Source organism: Clavelina lepadiformis, chromosome 7, assembly GCF_947623445.1.
Source record: "Clavelina lepadiformis chromosome 7, kaClaLepa1.1, whole genome shotgun sequence".
Lineage (NCBI taxonomy): Eukaryota > Metazoa > Chordata > Ascidiacea > Aplousobranchia > Clavelinidae > Clavelina > Clavelina lepadiformis.
The window spans coordinates 18988536-19012815 of record NC_135246.1 but is presented as its reverse complement, the minus strand read 5'-3'; the positions used below and the strand labels follow the sequence as shown (position 1 = coordinate 19012815).

General features: G+C 36.6%; 4 protein-coding genes across 5 annotated transcripts; 3 read left to right on the top strand and 1 right to left on the bottom strand.

Annotated features, from left to right (window-relative positions):
- The first annotated feature begins 624 nt into the window (after positions 1 to 624).
- Positions 625 to 1906, top strand: LOC143465860 (mRNA-decapping enzyme 1B-like). The gene is made up of 5 exons (XM_076964371.1): positions 625 to 809; positions 1018 to 1058; positions 1194 to 1327; positions 1406 to 1478; positions 1768 to 1906. The coding sequence occupies exons 1-5, from the start codon at positions 681 to 683 to the stop codon at positions 1895 to 1897; spliced, it is 507 nt and encodes a 168-aa protein (XP_076820486.1). The 5' UTR covers positions 625 to 680; the 3' UTR covers positions 1898 to 1906.
- Positions 1907 to 4358: 2452 nt separating this feature from the next.
- Positions 4359 to 7019, top strand: LOC143466030 (DNA-directed primase/polymerase protein-like). The gene has a single exon (XM_076964604.1). The coding sequence runs from the start codon at positions 4909 to 4911 to the stop codon at positions 6535 to 6537; it is 1629 nt and encodes a 542-aa protein (XP_076820719.1). The 5' UTR covers positions 4359 to 4908; the 3' UTR covers positions 6538 to 7019.
- A 6-nt stretch (positions 7020 to 7025) lies between these two features.
- LOC143466032 (protein FAM241B-like) lies at positions 7026 to 8619 on the top strand. The gene is made up of 2 exons (XM_076964607.1): positions 7026 to 7134; positions 7418 to 8619. Exons 1-2 carry the CDS (start codon positions 7048 to 7050, stop codon positions 7754 to 7756), a joined length of 426 nt encoding a protein of 141 aa, XP_076820722.1. The 5' UTR covers positions 7026 to 7047; the 3' UTR covers positions 7757 to 8619.
- Positions 8620 to 8817: 198 nt separating this feature from the next.
- Positions 8818 to 24237, bottom strand: LOC143466029 (protein mono-ADP-ribosyltransferase PARP4-like). 2 transcript variants are annotated; one of them, XM_076964602.1, is made up of 33 exons: positions 24082 to 24237; positions 23687 to 23888; positions 23152 to 23309; positions 22756 to 22943; positions 22465 to 22582; positions 21948 to 22088; positions 21662 to 21826; positions 21353 to 21561; positions 20954 to 21059; positions 20694 to 20815; positions 20282 to 20509; positions 19814 to 19913; positions 19328 to 19471; positions 18962 to 19093; positions 18577 to 18663; positions 18125 to 18354; positions 17910 to 17991; positions 17616 to 17756; positions 17175 to 17306; positions 16938 to 17081; positions 16398 to 16618; positions 16207 to 16306; positions 15717 to 15902; positions 15569 to 15649; positions 15150 to 15332; positions 14971 to 15084; positions 13983 to 14175; positions 13457 to 13694; positions 11131 to 13123; positions 10833 to 10932; positions 10698 to 10762; positions 10430 to 10550; positions 8818 to 9801 (listed from the first exon to the last, which is right to left on the bottom strand). In XM_076964602.1, exons 1-33 carry the CDS (start codon positions 24223 to 24225, stop codon positions 9683 to 9685), a joined length of 6687 nt encoding a protein of 2228 aa, XP_076820717.1. In that variant the 5' UTR covers positions 24226 to 24237; the 3' UTR covers positions 8818 to 9682. The 2 variants fall into 2 exon arrangements, with proteins under 2 accessions (XP_076820717.1, XP_076820718.1); XM_076964603.1 differs by lacking the exon at positions 8818 to 9801 and having other exon boundaries at positions 10879 to 10932.
- Positions 24238 to 24280: the final 43 nt, after the last annotated feature.

The following is a 24280-nucleotide window of genomic DNA, read 5'->3' as shown; positions in this document are numbered from 1 at the left end:
AAAAAGGGTTAAACCGTTTGAGTTACGTTTTGAAAAAAGAATATTTTTCGCATATTTAAGTTTCACATGCGAACAAGTTATATTGCTCAGTCTGGTTATATCTCTCACATTGTTTCCCAGCCGGTTGTGTAAGAACCAAACACTTCATGTTCATCTTCTCCAATTCGAACTTACGTTCAGTGACTTATCTGGTGATGCCAATCGTTGCATGTTGTTATCCAACTCACACCTAATTTCCTCCTGATTTCAAACTAAAACGCTGCTGGGTTTCTAAACGTTTCATTTTATTTTATTTTAAGTCAAAAAAATCGTGTGAGTGTGTAAACCAAGAAAGCTCATTGTCTCAGGGCAACAGGTGCTAACCATGATTGTGCAATATTTACCTATTCACAACTTTGAACCTGCGTTCATTTCATCGTTGATTACTTTTGAGACCATGGTTTCAAATTCTTTTTTTGCTTGAAATTTTTTCTGTTAGAGTTAGACAATCCCTTTGTTTTAATAAGATGACTGCCCTATAAAACCAGTTGTCTTGTAGAATGACAGCAGATGACAAGTAAGTTTGTCTAAGGAATGTGTTTTACTTTAAAAAAAATCTTTTTTGTAGTGTATATATAAGTTATAAGATTGCTCGCGATTAAAATACCAGGTTTTCTGCATTTCCGTACAAATTAATTTTCATGATGTTTTCTGAAATGGAAAAGAACGTTATTTTGAGAATACTTCGGCGTCATAATTCTAACATTTCGCACATGATAGATTCTGCAATTCAAGTTGAAGCTTATCTGTACAATTCAAATGCAAAAACGGTATGTTGCTTGTGTATATTGTTTATTGTTTGAAATTTTTTACATATTTTCCATTTTATGGTAATTACACTATCTGTATTTTAAATGTTTCAGTCTACTTAATATTTCTGCAAAGAGCTGGTGTTACTTTAATAGCTTCTCCGTGTAATCATTCCAGCAGTTATTAATCTATCGTCTATATTTTTGAAACAAATTTCAATTTTTTTAGGAGGAATTTATAATGGAAGGAACTTTGTTTGTTTATTCAAGGTAAGTCCAGCTCATTACCGTATTATGTATAATCTTTTCTCATTTTTTGATGGATTTTATATTCTACTTTGCGTCTATTTTCGTCTACTATAGCTTGTCTCGGCTGGGTTTCTTAACTCGCTCATTGTTTTATAGCTACGTTCGTCCCTACTATGGCTTCATAATATTGGATCCATTGCAATTAAAAACTTTGTTGGAACCGATGCCTTATTGTTGTACGGAGTTGTTCGACATTCGATCACAAAGTTTTGAATATATAAGATGTCCCAGTATGTCCAAGTATGTTAGTTGAATATATCAATAAGCTTATATCAGACGTTGGATTACTTAAGATTATTTATTTGCAGCTCCAAATTTTGATCATCGATTACAGTTTTCCGATGAAGGAGATGGTTATCGAATCGGGCATCTTCTAAATAAGTGCGTTCTTGAACATGTATAGCATACATATCTGTATATAACTGGACATACTTGTTTCTATCAGCATGTATTTATGTAAGAAAAATGTAGTAACCTTGAAACCAAATGCTTAATTGAAAATTTTAGCCTAATGACAAAGCGGACTGCACAAAATAGTGTTTGAAAAGTTGACATAAAGCATTAGATTTAAATGCAGTAGCAAGCATTTGTCTGCATCCAAAACATAGACTGGTAGTGGCATGAAAATGTCAACCTTGTCATTGAAGTTATCTTTTGTACAATTATACAGTCTAATGGAACATGAAGAAAACGATGCCAAAGAAAAACAAGATTTGGCATATCGAACACAACATTTTGGGATTTATGAAATAGACAGCGATGAAGAGTTCGAGGAAGACATTCTGGAAGAAGTGGATTAATCGAGGACAACAAAGGTCAGTTAGTCAAGGTTGCAATTTATTAAAGATTGTTACCCTGGGTTATGAGTATGAACAAGTAAAATAACGTTAATAATATCACAATAATAGCATTTTATTTTGTGTTACAGATTTTCTTTTGCCAGATCCTTTTCTACCGCTTTCACGGCCCACTCAAAGCCAACGAACGTTTTTCAATGTAGCTCGATTGTATTTTCAAATGAGATTAAAAACACTCCTCTCCGATTGGGGCTTAACTTTCGGGACACACGTTCAAAATAAGTCGATAAAATATAATAAAAGCAACAAGAGCAGATCTGAGGGACCAACAAAAACGACAGGTCCTCGTCCTGAACGCTCGTGTCCTTACTCACTTCCAAGGCCACGTTTTCTTAGGAAGGCAACCACTCCCGCCTGAAGCCCATGCGGGACACCAACCGAAAAATGACACGCAATGATTCCGCGCTCGGCTACATCGAAACACTTGAGGCGGCAAAGAAAACAACATGAAATAAAGCAGTGGACAAGAGAAATCATGGTGATAAGTGATAACAAACAGAATAAAAGCTAACTGATGATTAACTAACAAAAATAAAAGCGTGGGAAAACACTCGAAAAACAAACAAACAATGGGGCGAAATATTATTTTGCCACACGTGTACCAATCTTATGCTTCTGCTCCGAAACCAATAAAATTAACATGGTGAATAGAATAATAGATAACATCGTTGCCAATCACTAAGGGGCAGTAAACATTTACAAAGATGTTCGGAGAGTACTAAAACAGCGATGTTTCAACAAATGTAGGGGTCTCCCCTACATTTTTTTGCTTAAAAAACCTATATTTAGCCCCTTTCATGCCAATTTTTAGCTTAAATCTGCACGCGATTTGGGACATTGAAGCAAGCCAACTGCTAGGGTAATTCCCAGGCTAGAAAGTAACACCAACCATGTTGCCTTCTGATTGGTCTGAACAGGTTTTTTAAAGTCCTACGTGAGACGTTCAAAAAAATCGTAGAGATCTTAGACAATAACAAGTAGTAGCCTATTGTCATCTAATCTTCCAAACATTATCATTACTGTGCATTCTTGCTGTATAAACTCGGGCTAATCAACGACGCCGTTACTTAATTAGTGCTATGGCCACCAGAAACCGGGCTCTTCCCCGGGATGGATTTTCTTTTCCACTCGCTGATGTAGGCTACAGCATTGAAGCAATTTTCATTCATCAGTTGCTTGAACACACCACTTGCCCGTCTTCTTACGTTTCACTTTTTCAACTTTCGTTTTATGGAATCAACTAATTCGGTTTTGTGGTCGTGCTTGTTGTTACCACCAATTATTAATGTCATTTTTCTTGTGCCCGTTTTAGGCTTTTTCGGCTTTGTTACTTTTAACCAGTTATTGGCTCGAGTTATTAACTTCTGGCTTTATTTTTCGTCCCAGCCACGCTTTTGACAAAAATAAATTGATTGAGATTATTGCTCGGTTGATTGATGTTCCCAGGTTGTTTTTTAGCATCTATTAATAAGTTATTAGAAATCTTTATCGGAAAGGCCCGTTTGGCCGCTTCTTAACATTGATTAATTTTTATTTATCTATGTTTCAATGTATCAGCTTCAACTATATGTATCTCCCGTTGTCTAAACATTGTTTTACTCGCTTCACCTGGTACGAGTGCGTTTTTCATGTCGAGCATTTTCACTCCCATCGCTTTCACGGTATTTACTAGGAATGGGCCAATACGAACCCAAATAAGAATAGATTCGCCGAATATCGCCTTTATGGAAGATTCGGGCGAATACGAATACCAACAATGGCAAACCCGAATATAATATTTCTTATAAATTTACTGACTTTTGTTAAAAATGATGATGTAGTTTCCCGACAAAGCTAAACTAGAGTCAGCACTACTTACAATGAAGGTGGTTTTCCTAACGATTTCGCTTTTTCAATCGTTTTTTAAACACTATTTTTCGAAAGAAAACGATTTGTTTATCGATTACATCATGTTACAAGCAAGACTTGAAAAATTTTGGATGAAATTTTATTGTTTGGTTCTAATACGAATAGATTCGGAATTCGTTCGTGTCGACCTTCATGACATTCGGGCTCGCACGAACCAGAATAATCTTCCTCGCGGCACATCCCTAGTAGCTCGCACTTCTACTAGCGGGCAGAGTTAGCTGAGTGAATCATTGAAATCAACAGGCTAGCCATGGTGATTGCAATTCAATAGACATCTTATAAATAAGCAGTAGTATTGCTTATGTTATGTCCTGTTATTCGTTATATTGAGAAAGTGTGACGCACCTATAAGAAAACCTTTTTTTGTAAACCATTTCTATTGTAATTGTAATTTAAAACCTTTCGGCCGACAAAAGATTTGCAGTATTCTAACTGCACACAACAATAGAATCAGACAATTTAACAGGTAAATTAAGTAAAGATACCCTCACATGCTAAAAGGGTCTCTTCATTTCTGATTACCTCTGCTAAGCCTAAACAACCTTTTCAAAGTATTGGGTACAAAGCATTCAAATTTAGTCACAAAAAGTGAGCGTTGGGGTCGGTGTGGATTAGTTTTACATTAATTTAATGAGAAACGAAAACTAAACTAAGATGAAAACTAATCTTAAAAGAAAACGTAGTCTCATACAGAAAATGATTCCAACTAAATAATAAGCAGTGAAATTTATAGGACACACCAAAAGGGCTGAAATTAAAAACAGGGTTTTCCAACTATAGGCCTATTTTCTTCGTTTCAGGTTTTTAGTGAGATCCAAATTTATTCAAACTTTATTTTTTAGTAATTTTGTCCCACATTTCATGGAATAGTCCTAATTTTGTGACTTCTGTAGAAGTAGAATAGTGTTGCTAATAGTCTTGCGTATTAGTGTTTCGAGAAGCATACTCTCAAAATTACATGGGAATGCAGTTGCCATGCTTTTCACTGTAGCAGATACACTAGTTGAACACACATAAAATAGCACTGACACTTTTTATAGATCTAAATGACGATGTTGAAATCGTGGACCTTTTGTTGTTTTAATGTTAGCAAAATTTGTTATAGAAAGCTCTGTGTTGGCGCCATGATAAAAAAGTTGAAAACTAAACACCAGTGCAATATTGAAAAGCGGATGAAAGATTATCAGGAGAATCCAGTAAAAATGACCTACAAACCAAGATTGTCAGATGTGTGGTTGCCACCGCCATTGTGGAAACTATTTTACAAACAAAGCGATGCTATAGATTATGCAAAAACTCAGAAGCACCAACATGCTTTTGTGTTTTCTTTCGAAATTGATAACTCAAGACCTGGGGCCAGGCGTTATGTTGTGGCAAGTCTGGAAGAATTCTGGTCGTATTACATTCAGATGGCTCAAGGAAAGAGACATTTTTATGAGCTTATCCAATCAGGAGCTCTGTGTCATCTCTACTTTGACCTGGAATTTGATAAGACTTTGAACAAGACAAAAAACACAGAGTCAATGATACAAATGTGGGTCACATACACTTGCAAATGTCTGTACAATGAATTTAAAGTCAATTGTTCAAGGCGAAACGTTGTAGAATTGGACTCCACTACAGAAACCAAGTTTAGTCAACATCTTATCTGGCATGTACCTAATGCAGCTTTTAAAAATAATTTGGAAGCTGGAAACTTTGTTAAAAAAATCTGTTGTGATCTGCTGTCTTATCTTAAGCTGAAAAATGACGTATCTAGTGATGTTGATGCTATTGCCAAACATTGGATAACTTCTTTAGACCATGCAGATGACTTGAGCAACCTTTTGGTGACAAGTTCTAGTGGTGAAAAACAATTATTCGTTGATCAATCTGTTTATTCAAACAATCGAAATTTCCGTTTATTTCATTCCAGTAAAAAAGGAAAAATTCGAGAGTTGGAGCTTTCTGAGAATTGTCAATTTCCCTTTGAACCGGTCAACATCAGAACAACTTGTTGCATGCATCACATGATGCACACATCACATCACATGCATCACATGATGTCCCCAAGCAAAACCAAGAAGTTAAACGGTGGGCTCACTCAATGTAGAGATGAACTTATATTCTTTTCTTCGTTTATAACAAATGTTTTTAATCGTGATGATTTAACAATACTAGAAATGCCTGAACACGATAAAAAATCAAACGCATATGTTTCACCTTATAAAAATTCCCAATTGGTCAGTGGAACATCGCATAACATTGAGTATGACGAGTCATGTATACCAGAAGACAATGACACTGACGTACCATTCAAGGAGCTACATGCGTTTGTGACTGACCTAATAAAACAATTTAATTCGGATGCCTTCGTGCGTATGCAAAGGTATTTCCCAACCACCAAAACCATATCATATGAAATCACAGGAACAAGGTATTGTGGAAACATTGGTCGTGAACATAAAAGCAATGGAATCTTATACGTGGCCAACCTAAAAACAATGTATTGCTATCAGAAATGTCATGATTATGAATGCAGGAATTACAGATCTGATCCCATTCCATTTCCCGAAGCCGTCAAGGAGAGATTAAAAAATAGTTTTAATGAACTCTCTGATGATGAAATGGTTAAAGAAGTGGAAATTTGGGAAAGAAACCAGAACCACACTGCTCAAGAAAATGATAATTTTTGAAATGGATCTGTAATGGTAATAAATGACACATGTAAAACAGTTTGTCGAACGTAATGCTAATTACAAGGCACAACTTAAAGCTATTTTAAGGAATGTGCTGTGTTAGCAGATTCTGTTAATAATTTTTTAAACTTTAATTGTATTTTATGCCCTTGTTTCGCACCAGAGGCAGTTTATCAGTTTAAGCATAATTATTTCTTTTCTTACTTGTCTATATCATCAAATGCACTGGTGCGTATGGGGAATGCTATTGTGGATAAAAACCCTATATCATTAAATCTCTCATTTTTATACAATTTCATACTCGTAGTTTTTCAGTTAATACTTGGCATTTAAAAATTTCTGTTGCATTATTAGCAGTTTATTTTGATTTTATGACTACTCATCTGCATCACTGGTTGGATGTCCAAATGAGATGTTTGTGATAAAACAAAGTGTCTTTCTAAGGGTTGAAAAACACTATCCTTAACCCTTAAATTCTTTTTCAGAAACTAAAAGTTATCATATAGAATGGTTCGTATTTTAGCAAATGGTGAGATTGTGCAGGATGACGATCCTAGAATTAGAAGAACTCCAACCAGTTCTACTTCAAGAATTGTAAGTAATATCTAATGTTGTGCAAAATTTACCAGTTCATGTATCTTGCACAGCATATTCCACTTCAGAGTGTTTTACAATTTTTTCGTTTACTAGTTACAGGGAGTTTCATTGGAAACAATGTTCACTGAATCATATATTTGATCCAGTTTTGTTTTCATGCAAACAGCACATATGCTTCATGTGTAATATTGTGATCTAGCTTAAAAGTTAGATTCATTTACGTAGCACATGTCTTACATTACTTGCACAGTTGCTGACGTCAAAATTTTAACATTCTTAGGGAGGCGTGAACAGGGATGAACAACAGGAGGGCAACTACAGACAAAACGACGCCTATCAAGGAGGGCCAACGATCTTTGATACCTGGAATCAGAAACTTCTACAAGTTGGCATACCAAGATGGAACATAGGGTCGCACACAGTTGAACCGATTATGACGGTCGCTGCATTGCTGGTGCTCATCTTTGTCGGGCTTCCCGGGCTCCTGTTTCTCGGACTACTGTATTTTGTTGTAAAATCAAGTCAGCAAAGGACAGATAACGCACCTCCGAGAAGCAGAGGACCTAGTGGTGGACCAGGAAGAGGGCAGACAGGAGGAGGAAGGCGACTAGGAAGATGATGATCATTTCTCAAAGGTCAAATCTAACATTTTGCATTTCATTTATATTTTTTACAAATACTGAGCTGCTCATAAAATCAATAGAAAACTCTCCAAAATGAGAAAAATTGATTTTAAAATTGTGATGGGCACTTAGTCCATGAACTGAAAGTTGTTGGGTTAATGTGTTACCACTGATCTGCAAATTAATTTGTCAATGAATTGTCTACCTGTGCAATTTCTTCCGTTTTTAGCTTTTTATTGGTTGCGGCGCTACTGCTATGCAGTAAATCATTGTGTTCTCGCCATTTCTGTCATAATTAGTCAGAGTATGATTTCTATTGTCTGCTCTTTCACGATGTCCTGTTGCACTCATTTGAGGAATGTTAAAATTGCCACTAGAGCTTTTATCAGGTTTCTTTATGATGTCACAAGTATATTTAATAGTACATATCATTGTTTGATATAAAATGGATTGATAAAATGTCTGTAGATGAAATTATTACGTGCAACTGTTTTTAGATTATAAATGTGGAAATCATATAAAAGATTGTTATCCTGTCTAGGTGTTCAAATAATATGGTGAGAGATGTCACTTTACAAAAATTTTTAACTTTCCTGTTCATTAGAAATGTTTGAGCAGTGATAATAATGTTGACCAAACAATTAGCAACACCATTTAAATCGTACTCGCTCATGCGTAACTTGCTGTGTAGTAACTATTTTTAACTGGTCTAGTAGTAAATAGTATCTTATGAAGCTGATTTGATTCATTGTTAAAATTCAAAGTTTACCAAGTGAGTATGTATGTAAATTTCGCATGGATGCCATTCCAATCCATTTAAAATACTACGTAATTCCCCGAATAAAAAGCTACAATTTAATTTACAGGGAAGATTGCAAATAAACTGCTTTGCTTTCTGGCAAAGCACATAGTGAGAATGCATGCATATGGGATTTGGTACGGTAAGCAGATGCTCGTTAAGTTTAAGAAACGTTGAAGACCACCAGTAGTTTAAAACATCAAAGTGTTTTAATAGTAGAGTAATATGAGCGCGCACCTGGTAATGACATTCACATGATTGATACAAGCTGCATATTTTAATTATTTGAGTGATATTATCAATGATAGAGAACTCAAAATAATTTTCACACAGAAATATACAGACCTACTACAATCAAGCTTAAACTTACAAGTGCCTGGATAAGAAATTTAGGAAATGTACACAATACCTTGGAAATTAAAACACCATAAACAAATGCATAAAAATAAGGCTACAATGAACAAGTGCATAAGAGCAGATTAAATCTGGCATTATATAAGATAACACTTGAGCTTCATTTTACCAGAACTGTGTTTACAGTCTGGAAGGCGATTTAATCACACCTCAGATATAGGCGATTTAATCACACCTAGGATACGATAACAATGCTACTACAACTACTGCTAAAAACTTTGTATAAGCTTCAAACTACTTGCACAAATATACTTACTAAACACAGTTACACACACATTTACATACGTATGAGTAAGGTATCTGAGATTTTGTACAAATACAACCAGTGTGAGAGTAGTGATATAATAAACTACATCAAAAGCATGTATTTCCATTTCAAAATATCGCACTGAATCTGATGGCTAATTTTAAAAAATTATTTTTATTTGATAATATTTCAAACGAAAGTCCGTGGGATAAAATACACACAAAATCATAATAATGACAAACAATAATGCTGTTTGACTTCATTGCAATTTGCTGAGATTGAGATCAAACTTGTTTTGGAGACAGACATAATGACTTTGCGTCCTGGATTTAAAAGCCTTTGATTTATACAAGATCGTTCCAGTAGAAAGCTCATTCAGTTAATTAACTCCATATTCTATGTTTGAAGTTGATTTTTCTAACGTAAGTCGAAATATCAAGGTTTTCCGGACAGGGACTTTCTCTATTTCTTGATCAAAAGTTTAGCCAGTCTCGTCATTTCCGATATGACACTGTCAGAATCGTTGACGTCGGATATAACCATTGAAAAGAAGTTTAAAGCTGCCTCCTCCCATTTGCTACCTGTGGATGAGAAAAAATAATATTACAGCATAACATTGCACACTGGTTTATACATTCGGTGAACAATACATTCCATACTTTGATGCTTTACATCGGGGCTTTCTTAAACCTAATATATGAAGTTAAAGTTGCAAAAATGTTGTCTTGCGGAGGCTTTGCAGAAACAAGTTCACCAAATTTCAAAGAAGGTTTCTAATACGTATTAAGCTAAGAATTTTTCCCAGGCCTACTTGTTAAATAATTATGATCAAAACTGTGTTGCAGGTTTGAAGCACCTTTTAAATTTGTTTGGTGGTGATTATGACATCATTAAATGGAATCAATATGTGAGGAAAGTTGGAAGGTTCGTTAAAGATTGGGTGGTTTATGCCTTTTATATGCTGTACAATAAGGTCACATGCATATTTCCTAGCAGAATGAAGGGGCCACGAACAAAAATAGTTTAAAAACCCTACGTTACATCACTGTGATTTTGTCATTTGTTCCGGCATAACAAACGTCAAAAATAGGAAAAATACAACTTTGTAATTTATATAAAAATATTTTATATTTAATATAAAAGCTTTGTAATTTCTTTGTCCATCGAAGTCTTCTGCAATAAATTTACTTGAGACAGTGAAGTTCTTACCAAGTTCAAGCCTGAAATGTAAGCTCGGAGTCTCACTGTCTTGTTTCTTGAGCCAACTTTGAGCAACCGTTAACATTTCTTCAACCGTGGTGTTATATAACACATTCATACTGACTGCAAGCTGCCAGCAGAAATCAAAAATTGTATTGTTACGTTTGCGAACCCACATTTTAATGATGTATTAATGAACATTACACCCAATGACTTCCGGCTATAAAAATGGGTTTTCAAACAAAAATACTCAATGTTTAATATTTGACCAAAGTACCTGGAGAGCCCAAATCACAAAAGCAGTGCATATCATCTTCCACAAGGTGGCATAAATCTTTTCTCCTGTCAGAAATTCACGACTAACATTAATAAATGATGCAAGGACAAGTCTATACATTTTCTTTTTTCCTACCCAGTGATAATGCGCCAACTTCCTTGAGTACATTTCTGCAACTCACCGTTACTTTCTCAAACCTCTCATCTGACAAGGGAAGAAACCAAAAACTATGGCCCTGTGTCGGAGACAACGGCAAGATTATTGAACAAAAGTATGAAATAAATTAATGTCTTAAATATCAGATTTAACACATAACATAATTGAAAGAAATAGTGAACAATATGATTGAAAATATAGTGATAAAAAGCATGAAAACACTGTAAAACAAAGTTTCCTTTCATGTTGAAGATAAATAGAAAGAAGTCGAACGAACCTGCTCGAACTTTCCAAGTTCTACGGCCATTAAGCGAACATCCTCTGAAGATAAACGTGAAAAAACATCTCCAGTAATCCTGGTCAGCAACTGAGAAGGATTAGGCGGTGCCAAGTTAAGTAATTCTCCGATGATGCTTGGGCAGTTTCCTGCAACGCTTGTTAAACGTCGTCTTGACCTTCGCATTCGACGATTACTCTCCACGGATAGTTTCTGTTTATCTGGACACAATTCAGCCAATAAAGAGGTCTTTCGTCGTGCCCGTGTCGTTGTAAAAATTTCTGTTCCAAATATGCTTTCTAATGCTGGTGTTGACACTACACTCGGTGATGTGGACGCCTTGAGTGAGTCTGGTTCCTCAGTCAGCTTAGGATGAGGTGGAGTAAAGTTCTCTATGGATTTGGTAAGCATTGTTTTCTGTGGATAGTATGATGCAGCATTGAATGTAGTCGCGGCTGGAGGACGATATTGATTCGCAATTTCTGGCGTTTCTTCGCATAACCTGGTCTCTCTTTCTTGTGGTGATAATCGGTTACGACGCGGTGGAGGCCGTCGTGATGATGATCCACTGAATCCTCGGGCTAGTGGAGGTGGAGGGGCAAAGGCTCCAGGAGGTGGTGGAACATCAGATGAGAAAGATGTTGGAGGAGGAGGTGGTGGTGGCGCAGCCAGAGAAACATCAAATAACAAGTCACTCTCTAGTTGGGGTTGCACAGGTTTTGAGGCAGATTCCCACGATACCTCCATGGACTCTTCCTCCAAAGATGCTGGTGGTGAATGCGGTGCAGCCAAAGAATTAACATGCTGGGTCGGAGATCGTGATTTGGCTCCAAACAGCCCAGCAGGAATGTTTGCTGCACGTAATGCACCAAATCCCCCGAAATTCCCTGACGATTGTGAAACGCTTGAGTTATCAAATACTACTTGGTTCTGCGAAGAAGCCCCAAACAACTGCCCAGACACCCCTCCTGCCAATGGCGGTCGGACACCAAAAGACTGAGTCAGACCAGGCACAGGATCACCCTGTACACGGCGTGAGGATAGAAATAAGGCTGGTATACTTGAGGATAAATCTGCTTTTGGTGGCGACAGTGGTTGGTCATTAAACCTGGTGTGAGCTTGTGCAGCACCGAATGTTGCCGGACCTTCAGCCAACTTGTCTTCTGCATTTAGAGCCTTCCATGGAGAAATATCTTTCGTCTGGGCTTCCAGCGGCTCATCGGATAACAAATCACATTCAACCGTTGGCTCCAATTTCTCAATTTGAGCAAAACTTGGACTTGTTGGGATGTAAACTGGAGAAGATTTATCTTGCAGTTCATCATCAGCTGATCGCTGCAGCATTGAACTCATCGCGTTCGACATCATATCTCGAAGATAATCCACATTTGGTGAATCTTTTGAGCTTCTTCTCTCCCTGGATCTGCTTCTTGATCTTGACCTTCTGTTATTGCCATCAGGCACCACATCTCGAGCTGAAGATGCTTTCGAGAAAGCACTTAATTTCTTCCTCATCTTCTTGAAACGTTTCGAACTTGAAATGGCGTCCGGGCTAAATTCTCTAACTCTGCTGTCATCAATCTCTGACCCAACATAAGAATCTTTCTGTCCCATACCAACCATCACACCTTTGTGCCGCGGTCTTCCAACGATGGTCGGGATGGAAGCCTCCGGAGCAGGCTTCCCAGCGTAACCCAACTTCACAGAGTCGCTTCCTGCATCAATGACCACCGGAGTGGGACAAACATCCATGAAGCAATCCACCACACAGAATCCCATTTCATCATCGGAGCTTTCAGAATCGTGCGGAGCTCGACTTTGTCGGTAATTAGTTCTAAGAGGGGAAGATGATGAAGGATCGGAGTGTGAAGAAGAGGCCTCTGAATAAGAAGCACTACTAGACAGACCCCACATAGCCGCTGAATCAAAATCAAATGATGATGACGATCTTTCATGTTCAGAATATCTTTCATCTGAGCTCACAACATGATCCCTGCAGAATTAAATAAGGAAATTCACAAACTCTAGTCACATAAATTCTCATTCTTACACAATAGTTTTGCACTGGTTTGGAAAGAACTAAAAATGCAAACGAAAGAAATTGCTGGATTTGAAAGTTCTTAGTTTTACAAACAAAATATCTTAATATGAATAAGATAATAATAATATTTAAAGTAATTAACAGGTCTATTGTAATAACTATCTCAGCTGAGAAAAAGTTATTCAACCTACTTATGTGTTTGAAAAATAAAGTTGCTTCTAATTTTAATGCGATACAACAATAATGGACGACAAATACGATGACAATCAAAGATAGGATACTTACGATAGTTTATTTAGATGATTTTTCCATTCCATAATCTTAGTATCAGTGAGATCAGTGATATCTAACTTGCGAATCGAAGCCAAGAGAAGGGTCACCATCGGAATTATCTCCTTTGACTCGGCCGAACAAAGACACCATTCGGATATGTCGTGCGTTGACAAAATTGTGGCGAAAGTGCGAAGTAATTCCTCGTTGTTTTCTGATTTAGACAACAATTTGACCATGTCGCTGTTAACAGCTGGAAAAATATCGACAAGAAAATTGTCAATCTAAGCGCAAAGTTACATGGGATGAAACAAAATATGTTTGATTTTTAAAGCAATAAATCAATTGTAATAAATAAAAATTACAAAGTACTAACAAGAAAGTTGTAATAACAAATGTCTACAAGAGATTGACAAACTATAATTCAAATAACGATAAAAACATCTCCTAAAATACAGATAATAACCAATAACTTTACACGTTTGCAATGCTTAAAAATATAATACAATCTGTAAGGCAAACAGCAAATTTTCTAACGTACATGGTAGATTGGTTTCCATGTTTAACTTTGACCTGGTTGCAGCTATCCAAATCTCTGCTTCCTTCCGTTCAACATCACACAAACTGTCTGCTAGATCGTTTGCACTTTCAAAGTGGCGTTGAGATTGGAAAACTGAAGTTCCGTACGACACCTCAGCCGCTTCTAATTCCTTCCTCAAGTTGTCTATGGGAGTCTAAATATATCTCAGATTTTTAAACCGATCAATTTTTAAAAAAACTACGCAATGTAAGGCAAACATTGCATGTAAAATGTAACGGCTAGACTAGAACTGATGATAAATGACTGCATTAAGTGCTACATGATGGTGCATCATCACCTGCAAATGTCAAGTTGGAGCATTCCGCTCATTAAATTATTCATTATGACTTCTACAATCAATCTCAGACATTTACCAAACTGAAAGAACGATAAACCATAACGCCATATATTCGGCAACTGGTTTGGGACATTAGCACACTGTGTTTTGGGAGAGTGTAAACGCAAAATAAGAAATTCTATAATGATGTTTTACCGCCTTTTGTTTTGAGCATATATTAATACTTCAATTTATTACCGTGATGAGTTGTATAAGACCAAGCTAGCCAGTAAGCTGCGAAGCCCTGAATAAAAAAAAACCTGACAAGTCGGATTGTTGTTACTGTGTCGGCTCAGAGACTGGTAAAGTACAAGGGCTATTAACGCAGCAGGTTAATTAACTGGAGTCAGAGATTACGTTCGGGTATAAAATGGGCTGCATTGAATGACATTTTGTTGCATAATGGTTTGACGTAGACAAGTACAATCTCTCAACACACATAGCTGATACATTCACGGCAAAAAAGTATCTCGTGCCGTGCATGAAGCATGGACTTGAACAAGTTAATGTGAATTTTATCGATAAAATACTTCTGACTTATGATAAGAATAAAACACTTGACATTAATTAACTAAGATAAATCAACTCAATAAAAGTATCCGATCATCTTACGACGTCTTCCTCTATAACCTCCTCCTCCCATGCCACCTCAGGGATGACATCGACATCTTCAATCGCTACGAGCTCATTTATCGTCGGACCTTCGTTGGTTGTTAAATCTTCACCCTATTCCAAGTACAAACACCGTTCAGTTCAAAGAGATCAGTTTTGAATCTTTACAACCTTTCCACCTCTTCTCTCTTCTCAATGGCGACGAAGCTGGTGTAAGGAGAAACAACATCTTGAGAAATGCTCAGTTCGATGATGTGAGGTTTTCGTGTCGTCTTTATCTTGTCACGGAGCAACGGATCAACATCGTGCGCTCCGTCTTCGTAATCTCGGATCATCGCTCGAGCTGTAAGTCGATGAAGAGTCTGAAAACAATGACAGCTTTTTTAACCGTTTAGAGGTGAAATACACTCAACAAGAAATGTTCTTGCATATTTGCAATGCCATACATGCACAATTGTACCTGTTTAATCTATCGTTTTCAAAACTAAACAACTAAAATTTATGTTAGCAAATTCAAAAAATAGCAAAAATTATACACAAACTATTGATATACTGAGAAATAAATGAAACAGGAAAAGTGGAATGATGTTGTAATCACCTTCCCGGTTGTTATGCTCAAATCTGACGTCGACACAACAGCTGATATTTCACTTCCACAAACTTTTGCAAACAATTCTGCCTATGACAGGATAATACAGTCATTAAAACTTCCTTCATGACCATATTAGGCAGTTGCATGAATTTACCTGTGTGCAGTGAGGTATGAAACTGTATGCGACCAAGCGTGACGAATTGAAGAGAGATTTTATTTTTTCCGGAGCTTGTATCGGAAAATCGATTTCTGCGTTCATAAAAGCATCATCGAACCTTTTCCATTCAATCCTGATATCTGTCAGCAGTGGCTGACTGGATTTTTCCAACTGACTTTTAACCTGCATGCAATTATGAGTCACATTGTCACTTTCTCAAACTTTTATTGTCAAGCTGGTGGCAAAACATCATTCATTTGCCAACGTTGGTGCAATGAAAAGAAAAAGTTTATAGTAACTTCAGGTAATCTTTAGAAATTATCTAACAACTGCAATATAGAAAACATCTCCACCTCCAATTCAAAATTCAAAAGCTACGAAAGTTTAAGCAAAAACACTGGTTGTAATATTTCATGTTTTCTTTTAAGATAAAAAAGAACACTTTACACAAGATCATGCCAATGTTATTGCAATTCACTTTACAAACCTTGCCTCGCCATTTCGATTTTGAGTCACTGCTGAAATGCTCATGAGCGCCACCAGATGCAGTCGCAATGCCCTTCATCAAATGCTGATTGGCAGTTGAGCTACAAATGTCACGTATAAAAGTGAAGGGTCAGTGAAGTTCAAAAGTTCACGGCAAGAAAAAATGAAACAACTTCTACAGCATCAACTCACCCAACACTAAACGTGAATATCCGGGTGATGCCGCCATCCTTTCCTCCTCCTCCAAGTGATGCGGAGAGCTGCAGCAGGACCCCCTCTTCACTGAGGTGACCATCGGAAAGCAGGAATATGTTTGTGATCTGATCGGAATGACCTGGCGAGTTTTGGATGTTCGCTAACGAGGTCAAAGGTCGCCAGGCATCGGATGAACCAAGTATCAAAGCAGAACATTGCTGCAAAACATTTCGTTTTAGGAAAATATTTAAAATTCTCTTCAATAGAAATAAAAGTTGATTGATGCTGAACAAGTGACGATGGATCAATCTATGTCTCCACCTTGATTAACATATCAATAGAAATCTTCATGCAGTAAATATTTGCTTTAGTCTACGACAAGTCCTAAAAAGTATTACATCAAAATGAAAAATATTTGCATGATTTCAACACAGCAGGATGAGACATTTCAGGAGTTAAAAGAACACAAAAAGCTGATGTTTACAAAAATATTAGCTTTTAATTTTTTTCCGTTTTATGTGAAAAGTTATCGCTTACCTGGATGAATGCCTCCGACTTCTCTCGAATAATATTATCACTGAGCGGCTGTTCAAGGATGAATAATTCCTGATACGTTGAACCAAAACGAACGACATTGATTGTGCAGCATTGAGGAAGATTGGCAACTATCATTAACGCCAACTGAGCAGAAAATAATCATAAAAGCACTGGAAATAAGCTTTCATTGAACCCTAAAACCGAGCTAATTGAGGTGGTTATTGCTGATTATTTCACCTTTTTTACTTCACGTTCCAGGTTGTTTGGTGGCGTTGTTGCCATTGACCGTGACATGTCCAACATGATAACCGCCTTGTAATCTGATATTGGCTTGGCATCAAATTCGGGATAGAAAGCAACCATACATGCCTGGAACATTGGGATACCATAACATAAATATATAGTAAATAATATATAAGCAACAATATTACACACATGTAACACAAATCTATACAAGAAATTATGAAATGGTTTTTGCAAGAAAACCAGAAGTGTTTTCATAAAGACTTATTTTCTTTTCCAGTAGTTATGGACACGTTGACAAGCATATTATTTTATGAAACATACATAACAATCACCAGAAAAAAAAACTTTTCATAATAAAGCAATTTTTGTCTCTTTAGAATATGCTATAATAAACTGAGAATAGAATAAAACACAAAATTCACAAATTCGAACCTGACTGTCTGAGTCTTCCGGGTGGCGCTCTACCCACATTCTCGGAACATGAATTTCAGCCAGACTCACCAACAAACGAAAATCCCTGTCTCCCAGATTTTCTTTTAGCGCGAGACGTACGCAAGCTTTTGCAGCAGTTTTCTGCAAACACAAAAATCAGACCATGTTGATTAACTGTGAAAAGCAAGATCTGATACTTTTCAAAACTGTATTCGTTCTCACTGCATCAGACAACACGATTAAAATGAATTTTTTTTCAAATAATGGCTCCGCTTAGATTCCGATGACACCGACCTTGATATGAACTCTATGAGTTGGTGACTCAATTTTGCGAATATCAAACGGCATTTCAACCGACACAACCAATGACGTGACGCTGAAAGAACATAAAACTAAAGGTGAGAACAAATCAGCAACTCCAGAGAGCAAAAAGACCACTCATTCCAACAGGAGGGTCATAAATGAAATAAAACTCAAAATGCTCGATGCGAAAATAATTGATTGGCCACCTCGTTTGACCTCTGTCAGCCGTGACTCTGTCCGTCATTGTCTGGGTGACTGGACCGGATATCAGCATGTCGTTCCTCACTGATGGCGCTACTGAGGCTGGAAGATAAAACTGGATCGAATCCGATGATCCATCGGTGCCGGGGATAACGGGTAACTCGGCAACATAGGTTATTTTTATGAGAACTTTTGCTCCTGGAGGAAGATTCCCGACACTGACGGTGAAAACATCCTTCGTAGAGAAAAAATAGAAACAACATTCGATTTGAAAGATTAAAAATTTGTTAAACTGCTGTTTTGGAATTTTTTTATAAAAATAAACACTTCCGCTATGACATCACAAATCCGGCAAAGCTCATCTATCTTAAAGAACACAAATAGACCGCAGCAATATGCATGTAAGCTCATAAATACACAAAGAAAAAATTGTGCACAAACAGTAAATTATCCTCACGGCTTTTTCCTCATCCATTAAATAAGCTCCATGTCCAGCTTCCACTGCCTCCCGGTACTCCTTGTGAGCAACTTCCTTCTCCTTGACCTGTAAAAGATGAAGGTTTTACATCCGGTCTTTCAAGAAAAGGTCCAAGATTTTAACTGATGTTGACAAGATGAAATTGATTTTTTTAATTTTATGGTTTCAGTTTGAACAAAAAGACAAAGTTTTCAAATGTTGCAAAGTTTCCTTATGGAGATTTGAATTAAATGAGAACGATAAAAGTTGCATTTTCCTTGGTGGACATTTTAACAGACAAAACTGTGGTTCTATTTGCATAAAGTAAATGGCCGTGACTTTTGCGATAATTTTTCAATGAGGATATTGCATCATAATTAGAAACCTTGCCGACAACGTGTTTTCCATTGATGAAAGCTTCAAAACCACAAACAGCAGCAGAGTCATCGAGTGGAAAGACGTATTTTGCTTCAACGGCCGCATCTGAGTCATTTGCATAAGCTTGCATGACAACGACCTGTTCAAAGAATTGAGAACTGACATGTAAGACTGAGGTTTGAATATTTTACTGAACACGGTATTCTCAACTTCACCAAAGATGACGAATCAAAACAGAATCTAAATCTATACATAAACGAAATCTAAATATCCATAAAAAATGAACCATACCAAATACAAGCACCATAGAACAATAGCAAGTTTATGATATCTATTAATATTACACGAAATTAACAATGACATAGATTCCAACCTCAGCAACCATGTCCATCATCTTGGCTCTGACATGGACTTCCCGCAGCGGGACTTGAACTTCTTCTCCTTCATGCTTGATGAGCAAACCAGGCTTGACCTTGTCCAGTGGATCGCTTCTGAGTTCGATGTCAATGAAATCCACCTTCAGATAGAAGTTGAATATTTTTCTACATTAGACTTAAGCTTAAGTTACTTTGTGTTGTTTTGCAGATTGTGTTTGTGTAAGGTTGGTTGGGTGATAAACAAAAACAAAAAGAAATCAAATGGAGCGAACTACACATCCCGACATTGATGAAAAAACAGCAAAACAGTAGGAGAGTTAAGCATATAAATTTTCCATGGTTATTTGGGCTTAAACCTTGTTTGATGCCTTGACTGACAGAAAATAAGTTTTAAAAACATATCAAACACGACTTTGAACATTTAATAAACATCGTAACAATTTAAAAGTTTTTTCCAACAACCATGAACCCAGAATACCCACCATTTCATAACCTTCCATCTTGTTCACAATATCTAGGCTGGCAGGAGGACAACTTATTGGACATACCTTGTCATCCGGGAGCACAAACTCTATCAAGTATCTGCAAAAAGAAAGCTAACAATTAATTCCAAAAAATACCAGGATATATTGAGGGACGGTTTTCATAGCATTGTTCAATAATTTGATACGTGAGTATTTTAACTAATGGGAGCATTTTGCACACAAAAATCAATGTAAATAATCTGTTAAACTGATCGCATGTTCGCACAAGGTTTTTTCTTTTTTTCAACAGTTTTTCTACACACTCAGTACTAACAATGTCGGCAAGGTACACTGAAGTGATAAACAAAATATTCAGCAATGTGAACATTCAAAAACACTGATTTGTAGCATGTTAAAAAATTCCTTGTTCAAAATTTCAGTCTGAAATGAAGTTTCCACTCAAATCAAAAACATCCATAAAATGACCTCATTCTTTGCTGAGCCACGTTGTATATCCCGTATTCATTATTCTCAAACTCCGAGCTCGGATCATTTCGTCGCCCAATTCCCCGTACACTGTCATAGCCCTCTGGTGGGCAAGTGAGCGATGGCATATGTCTATTGTAGTCATGACAATGTCCTAGCGCAACCTCGTTGACAAGCATGAGTCGTGTTCCAGTGACAGGATTAACTTTTGAAAACTGAAGACTCGTCCTACAAATCAAGAAATTCAAAAATTGTTTATTAAGAAAATTGTTTGTTAAGAAAATATTCTACGCTAAAAATTTAGAAGGTTCCACTCCAGAAGATTAAAACTTTATCTTTATCTTCTAAACAATTTAAGATTTTCTGTGACACTTTCAACTAAAGCAGGAATCTGTTGGTTGATCTGACGAACCTTGCGTCATCGGCAAAATAAATGGCGTTTCCAAGCATCCCGACATCACTTCTTTCTCCTCCGTGCTCACTCACAACCACTAGAGGGGGTAATAAGCCCCGAGATAAGATCCCGATAAAGTTCTGATAAAAAAATTTTTCAAAACTACTTCCACTGGTTGTTCTACACTCGATTACAACCACGCATTTGAAAGCAGAAAAACTAAATGGAGGCCCACACAAACTAAGTTGCATTACGAATGAAAGCAATTGTACTTTCACCTGTGGGTTTGATGCGTGGAAGAGAAGCCTGGTGGGCTGAAGCGATTGTGTGAAATTTGAATCTTCAATGCCACGATGAACTCGAAAAATGTTCCTCACTTGAAAGCTAAAAATAATGGCATTTACGTGAGCTGAACTGTTTTTTTGGTAAAGACTACGCTAAACTCAACACAAATAATATGAAATTTTTTCAAACTACTATAAAAATTACTGTTTCAGAATAGTCAAAATATCGGAAAATCAAAAAAAAACTCTTCTACTTTTCAACGTATTTAAAATAAATGCTATAACTTGAAATTATAAACATCGAAGCATGAATAACATGGCCCAGGCGGCACACACTACAACTGCTAGATAAGACTGGTTTACAATTACAGCATCAAATAAATAAAATTTTACCTGTTCGATTCAGTTTCTTTCCTGAGAAGTTTTAGGATGTCGATGTATTCAGAATCATCATCTTCTAAGCAGACGATGGCGCTCTTGAACATTTTGTACAAAGGAGCGACGACAGAAAACTTATCGTCTTCATTTCTGTCTTTCCTTCCCAGTGATGTCATAATTTCGTTCGAAGTACTCTCGGAGAGAAGCATCGTATCTTTCAGAAGCTGCACGCAACACACAATATCATGTCTATGGGATTGATAACTTTTTTATTACCGCAGAACAATTTTATCCGCAACGGTTTTAAAAATATCAAATGAAAACCTGGACAAAGTCTTGTTTCCGAGACAAAACTTTTTTGTCGTTTATGACCTCACAAGGACCAGTGAGGGAAAGAAGAGAGTGAAAGTCGTTAGACAAGTCGGACGTGTCCATGTTGTTGTCGATTGATTTCCGGATTTTCATCAGGATGACAACTGCCTTGGTGATCTGGTGAAAGTCAGAAATTCCATTTTATAGTATTTCCATGGCAAACTTAAACTTATTCTATTTGTAAACTTTATATTGTTTCTAGGACAAACTTAAATGAGTTTTCCAGCAACTAGAACACCTCATCAGGAGTGATGCTTGCAACATCTCTGTGGCTCAAACCGTTTCGAAGTTCACCAAACGCAAGAGTGGCAATGCCGTAAACCAACTTTGTCACTTCAGGATGAAGCACACCACCAGATGCTCCCATCTCATCGAGCATCTGAGGATAAAGGATGATGAGGTTAGAGATGATAATGAAAATTTTGCCTGACTTTTTTATTACACAGATATGTCATGAAACATTCGTGGAACATTACAAAATCAACCAGACAATAATAAAACAACTGCAGCAAAATTTAAATGTTTCTTTCTGTAGTAATTGCTGTGCCCTATGCTACTTCACAGTAGACAGTGTATTGGGATGTATTATGTCAAATGTATTATGTCAATGTATTATGTCAATTGCTGCTTTCAGTGTCTTTAATGTATTCACACAAAACTTAACCTATTTTCCGAGCCAGAAAAGCTTCTCTTTTAAAAGAACGAAAACAACACTGAGTATAAACTTGAGGAGTAAATTTAAAAAAAATCATTACTTGTCTCAGTTTTGAAGAGCCAAGTTTTATTGACGGCATTTGATGAACAACCACCAAGTGCAATTTTGCAACTTTTTCATTCACCAAGTACTGCATATAGGTCAACGCCTTGGTGCAACTGCAAAACAAAGTGTCAAAAACAACATTTCAACAAGAAATCAAAAACAACATCATTATAATTATATAGCCCGGTGTCAGGTTTATGCACGCACCAGCTTATGCATAAATTGCATCAACAATAACCAACAGGAAACAATAGAACATCGGAAATGTGTAAACGGTTGACTCAACCTGTCAAAGAAGTATTCCAATGACTGCTTTTTGGTAACTTCATCAATCGATGAATTCTTTTCACAAGATTGCTCCAATATCCTGACGTAGTTGGCTGGATTTGCTTCACTTTTCAATGCAACGGGAACATGCATTTCCACAATGCACAAGATCTGGGTATTGTCAGCGTTTTTTCCTTGCTTTGCACCCTAAAGTGGAAGAAACTGTTGTGATTGTTGAAACATCATGATGATAATAGTCATTGTAATTACAGATTAGCATAAAATTCTGATAAATATTTTCATTCTCGCTTAATGCCCGGCATTACAACACATTTTATTAAAAATTTAGAATTTTTCTTGTTAGTTTCTTAATCACGTGGAAAATGAATGGAATAAACCTTGAAATTAAATGCACCTGTAGAATTGCAAATTTAACGATACTGAAATTTTCTGAAAACTTTGGGCAATCTTTTGCATGACTTTGATACCGACGTGATGCCAATGCTTGTATTTGTGTGGAAGTCAATTTGGTTTTGGTGTGACTTTTTCCAGAAAATGAATCCCAGTTTGACACTAAAGTTATAAAAATACCATCTTAATTTGTGCAAATTGTAAAACGTTCAATAAATGTTAAGTATATATTCATTTATTGCAGTGAGGAGCAAATCCAAAAACAAGTTGGCCTTAAATCAAAGAGTAGTTGTCAGTAAATATGGTGAAAGGATTTGTACTAATATGTAGCAGTTAAGCAGCTATTGCCATAGGTTAGTGGTCAAAAATGCAAATTATCACTTAATTATGACGAGGATGGCGGTTCTTATTACGTCACAATAAAACACAATTGGGATGACTCATGTATTTGGATCAAGTATGAACAGAATGTTTTCTGTGGCAGACAAGAAAAGATTAATAGATATAATTACTCCTTTCACTTCGAGTTATTTGCTTACCCTGAATTTTTCCTTTGCTAAATTTGTCAGTTTTTGTTAATCCAGCAGCACAATACTGGTCTGTGTCAACAATGCAATTTCTTTCGACGCAATCAAACACAAAATCCTGCGACACAACTGGAATTTCAAGCTGTTGCGCTTTTCGAGTCTTGTATGTATCTACCCGGATTCCTTTGCTGTGTGGGACCACAACAAAATGACTCTGAATAAGAACACTGTTATGTACAACGTAAAAACTTTAAGGCTTGTAGGGCAATTTTTTCTATTCATGTAAGTTACCTTATTCATATACTGGTGTACAGGCATACGTATATATATAGAGTTAAGCACAAATTTACTTGTCAAATAAAGTGTCACATAACACCTTTCTGCTTTGTCAACAAACTATAACGCACCTTCTTTGTCAAAATATATGAGATGGTTCCGCCATTTTCTGTGATCTTTTCACGAACCTTCTTCTTAGTTTTATGCGAAGCAGATCCAAGATCGAGGACAAAGAGTTTGTTTATGAACAGCGGGTTCTCTTCGAACAGCCCCATGATAACTTGTTTTATCAACACACAACAGAATTCATCAAAAGCTTTTTAAATCATT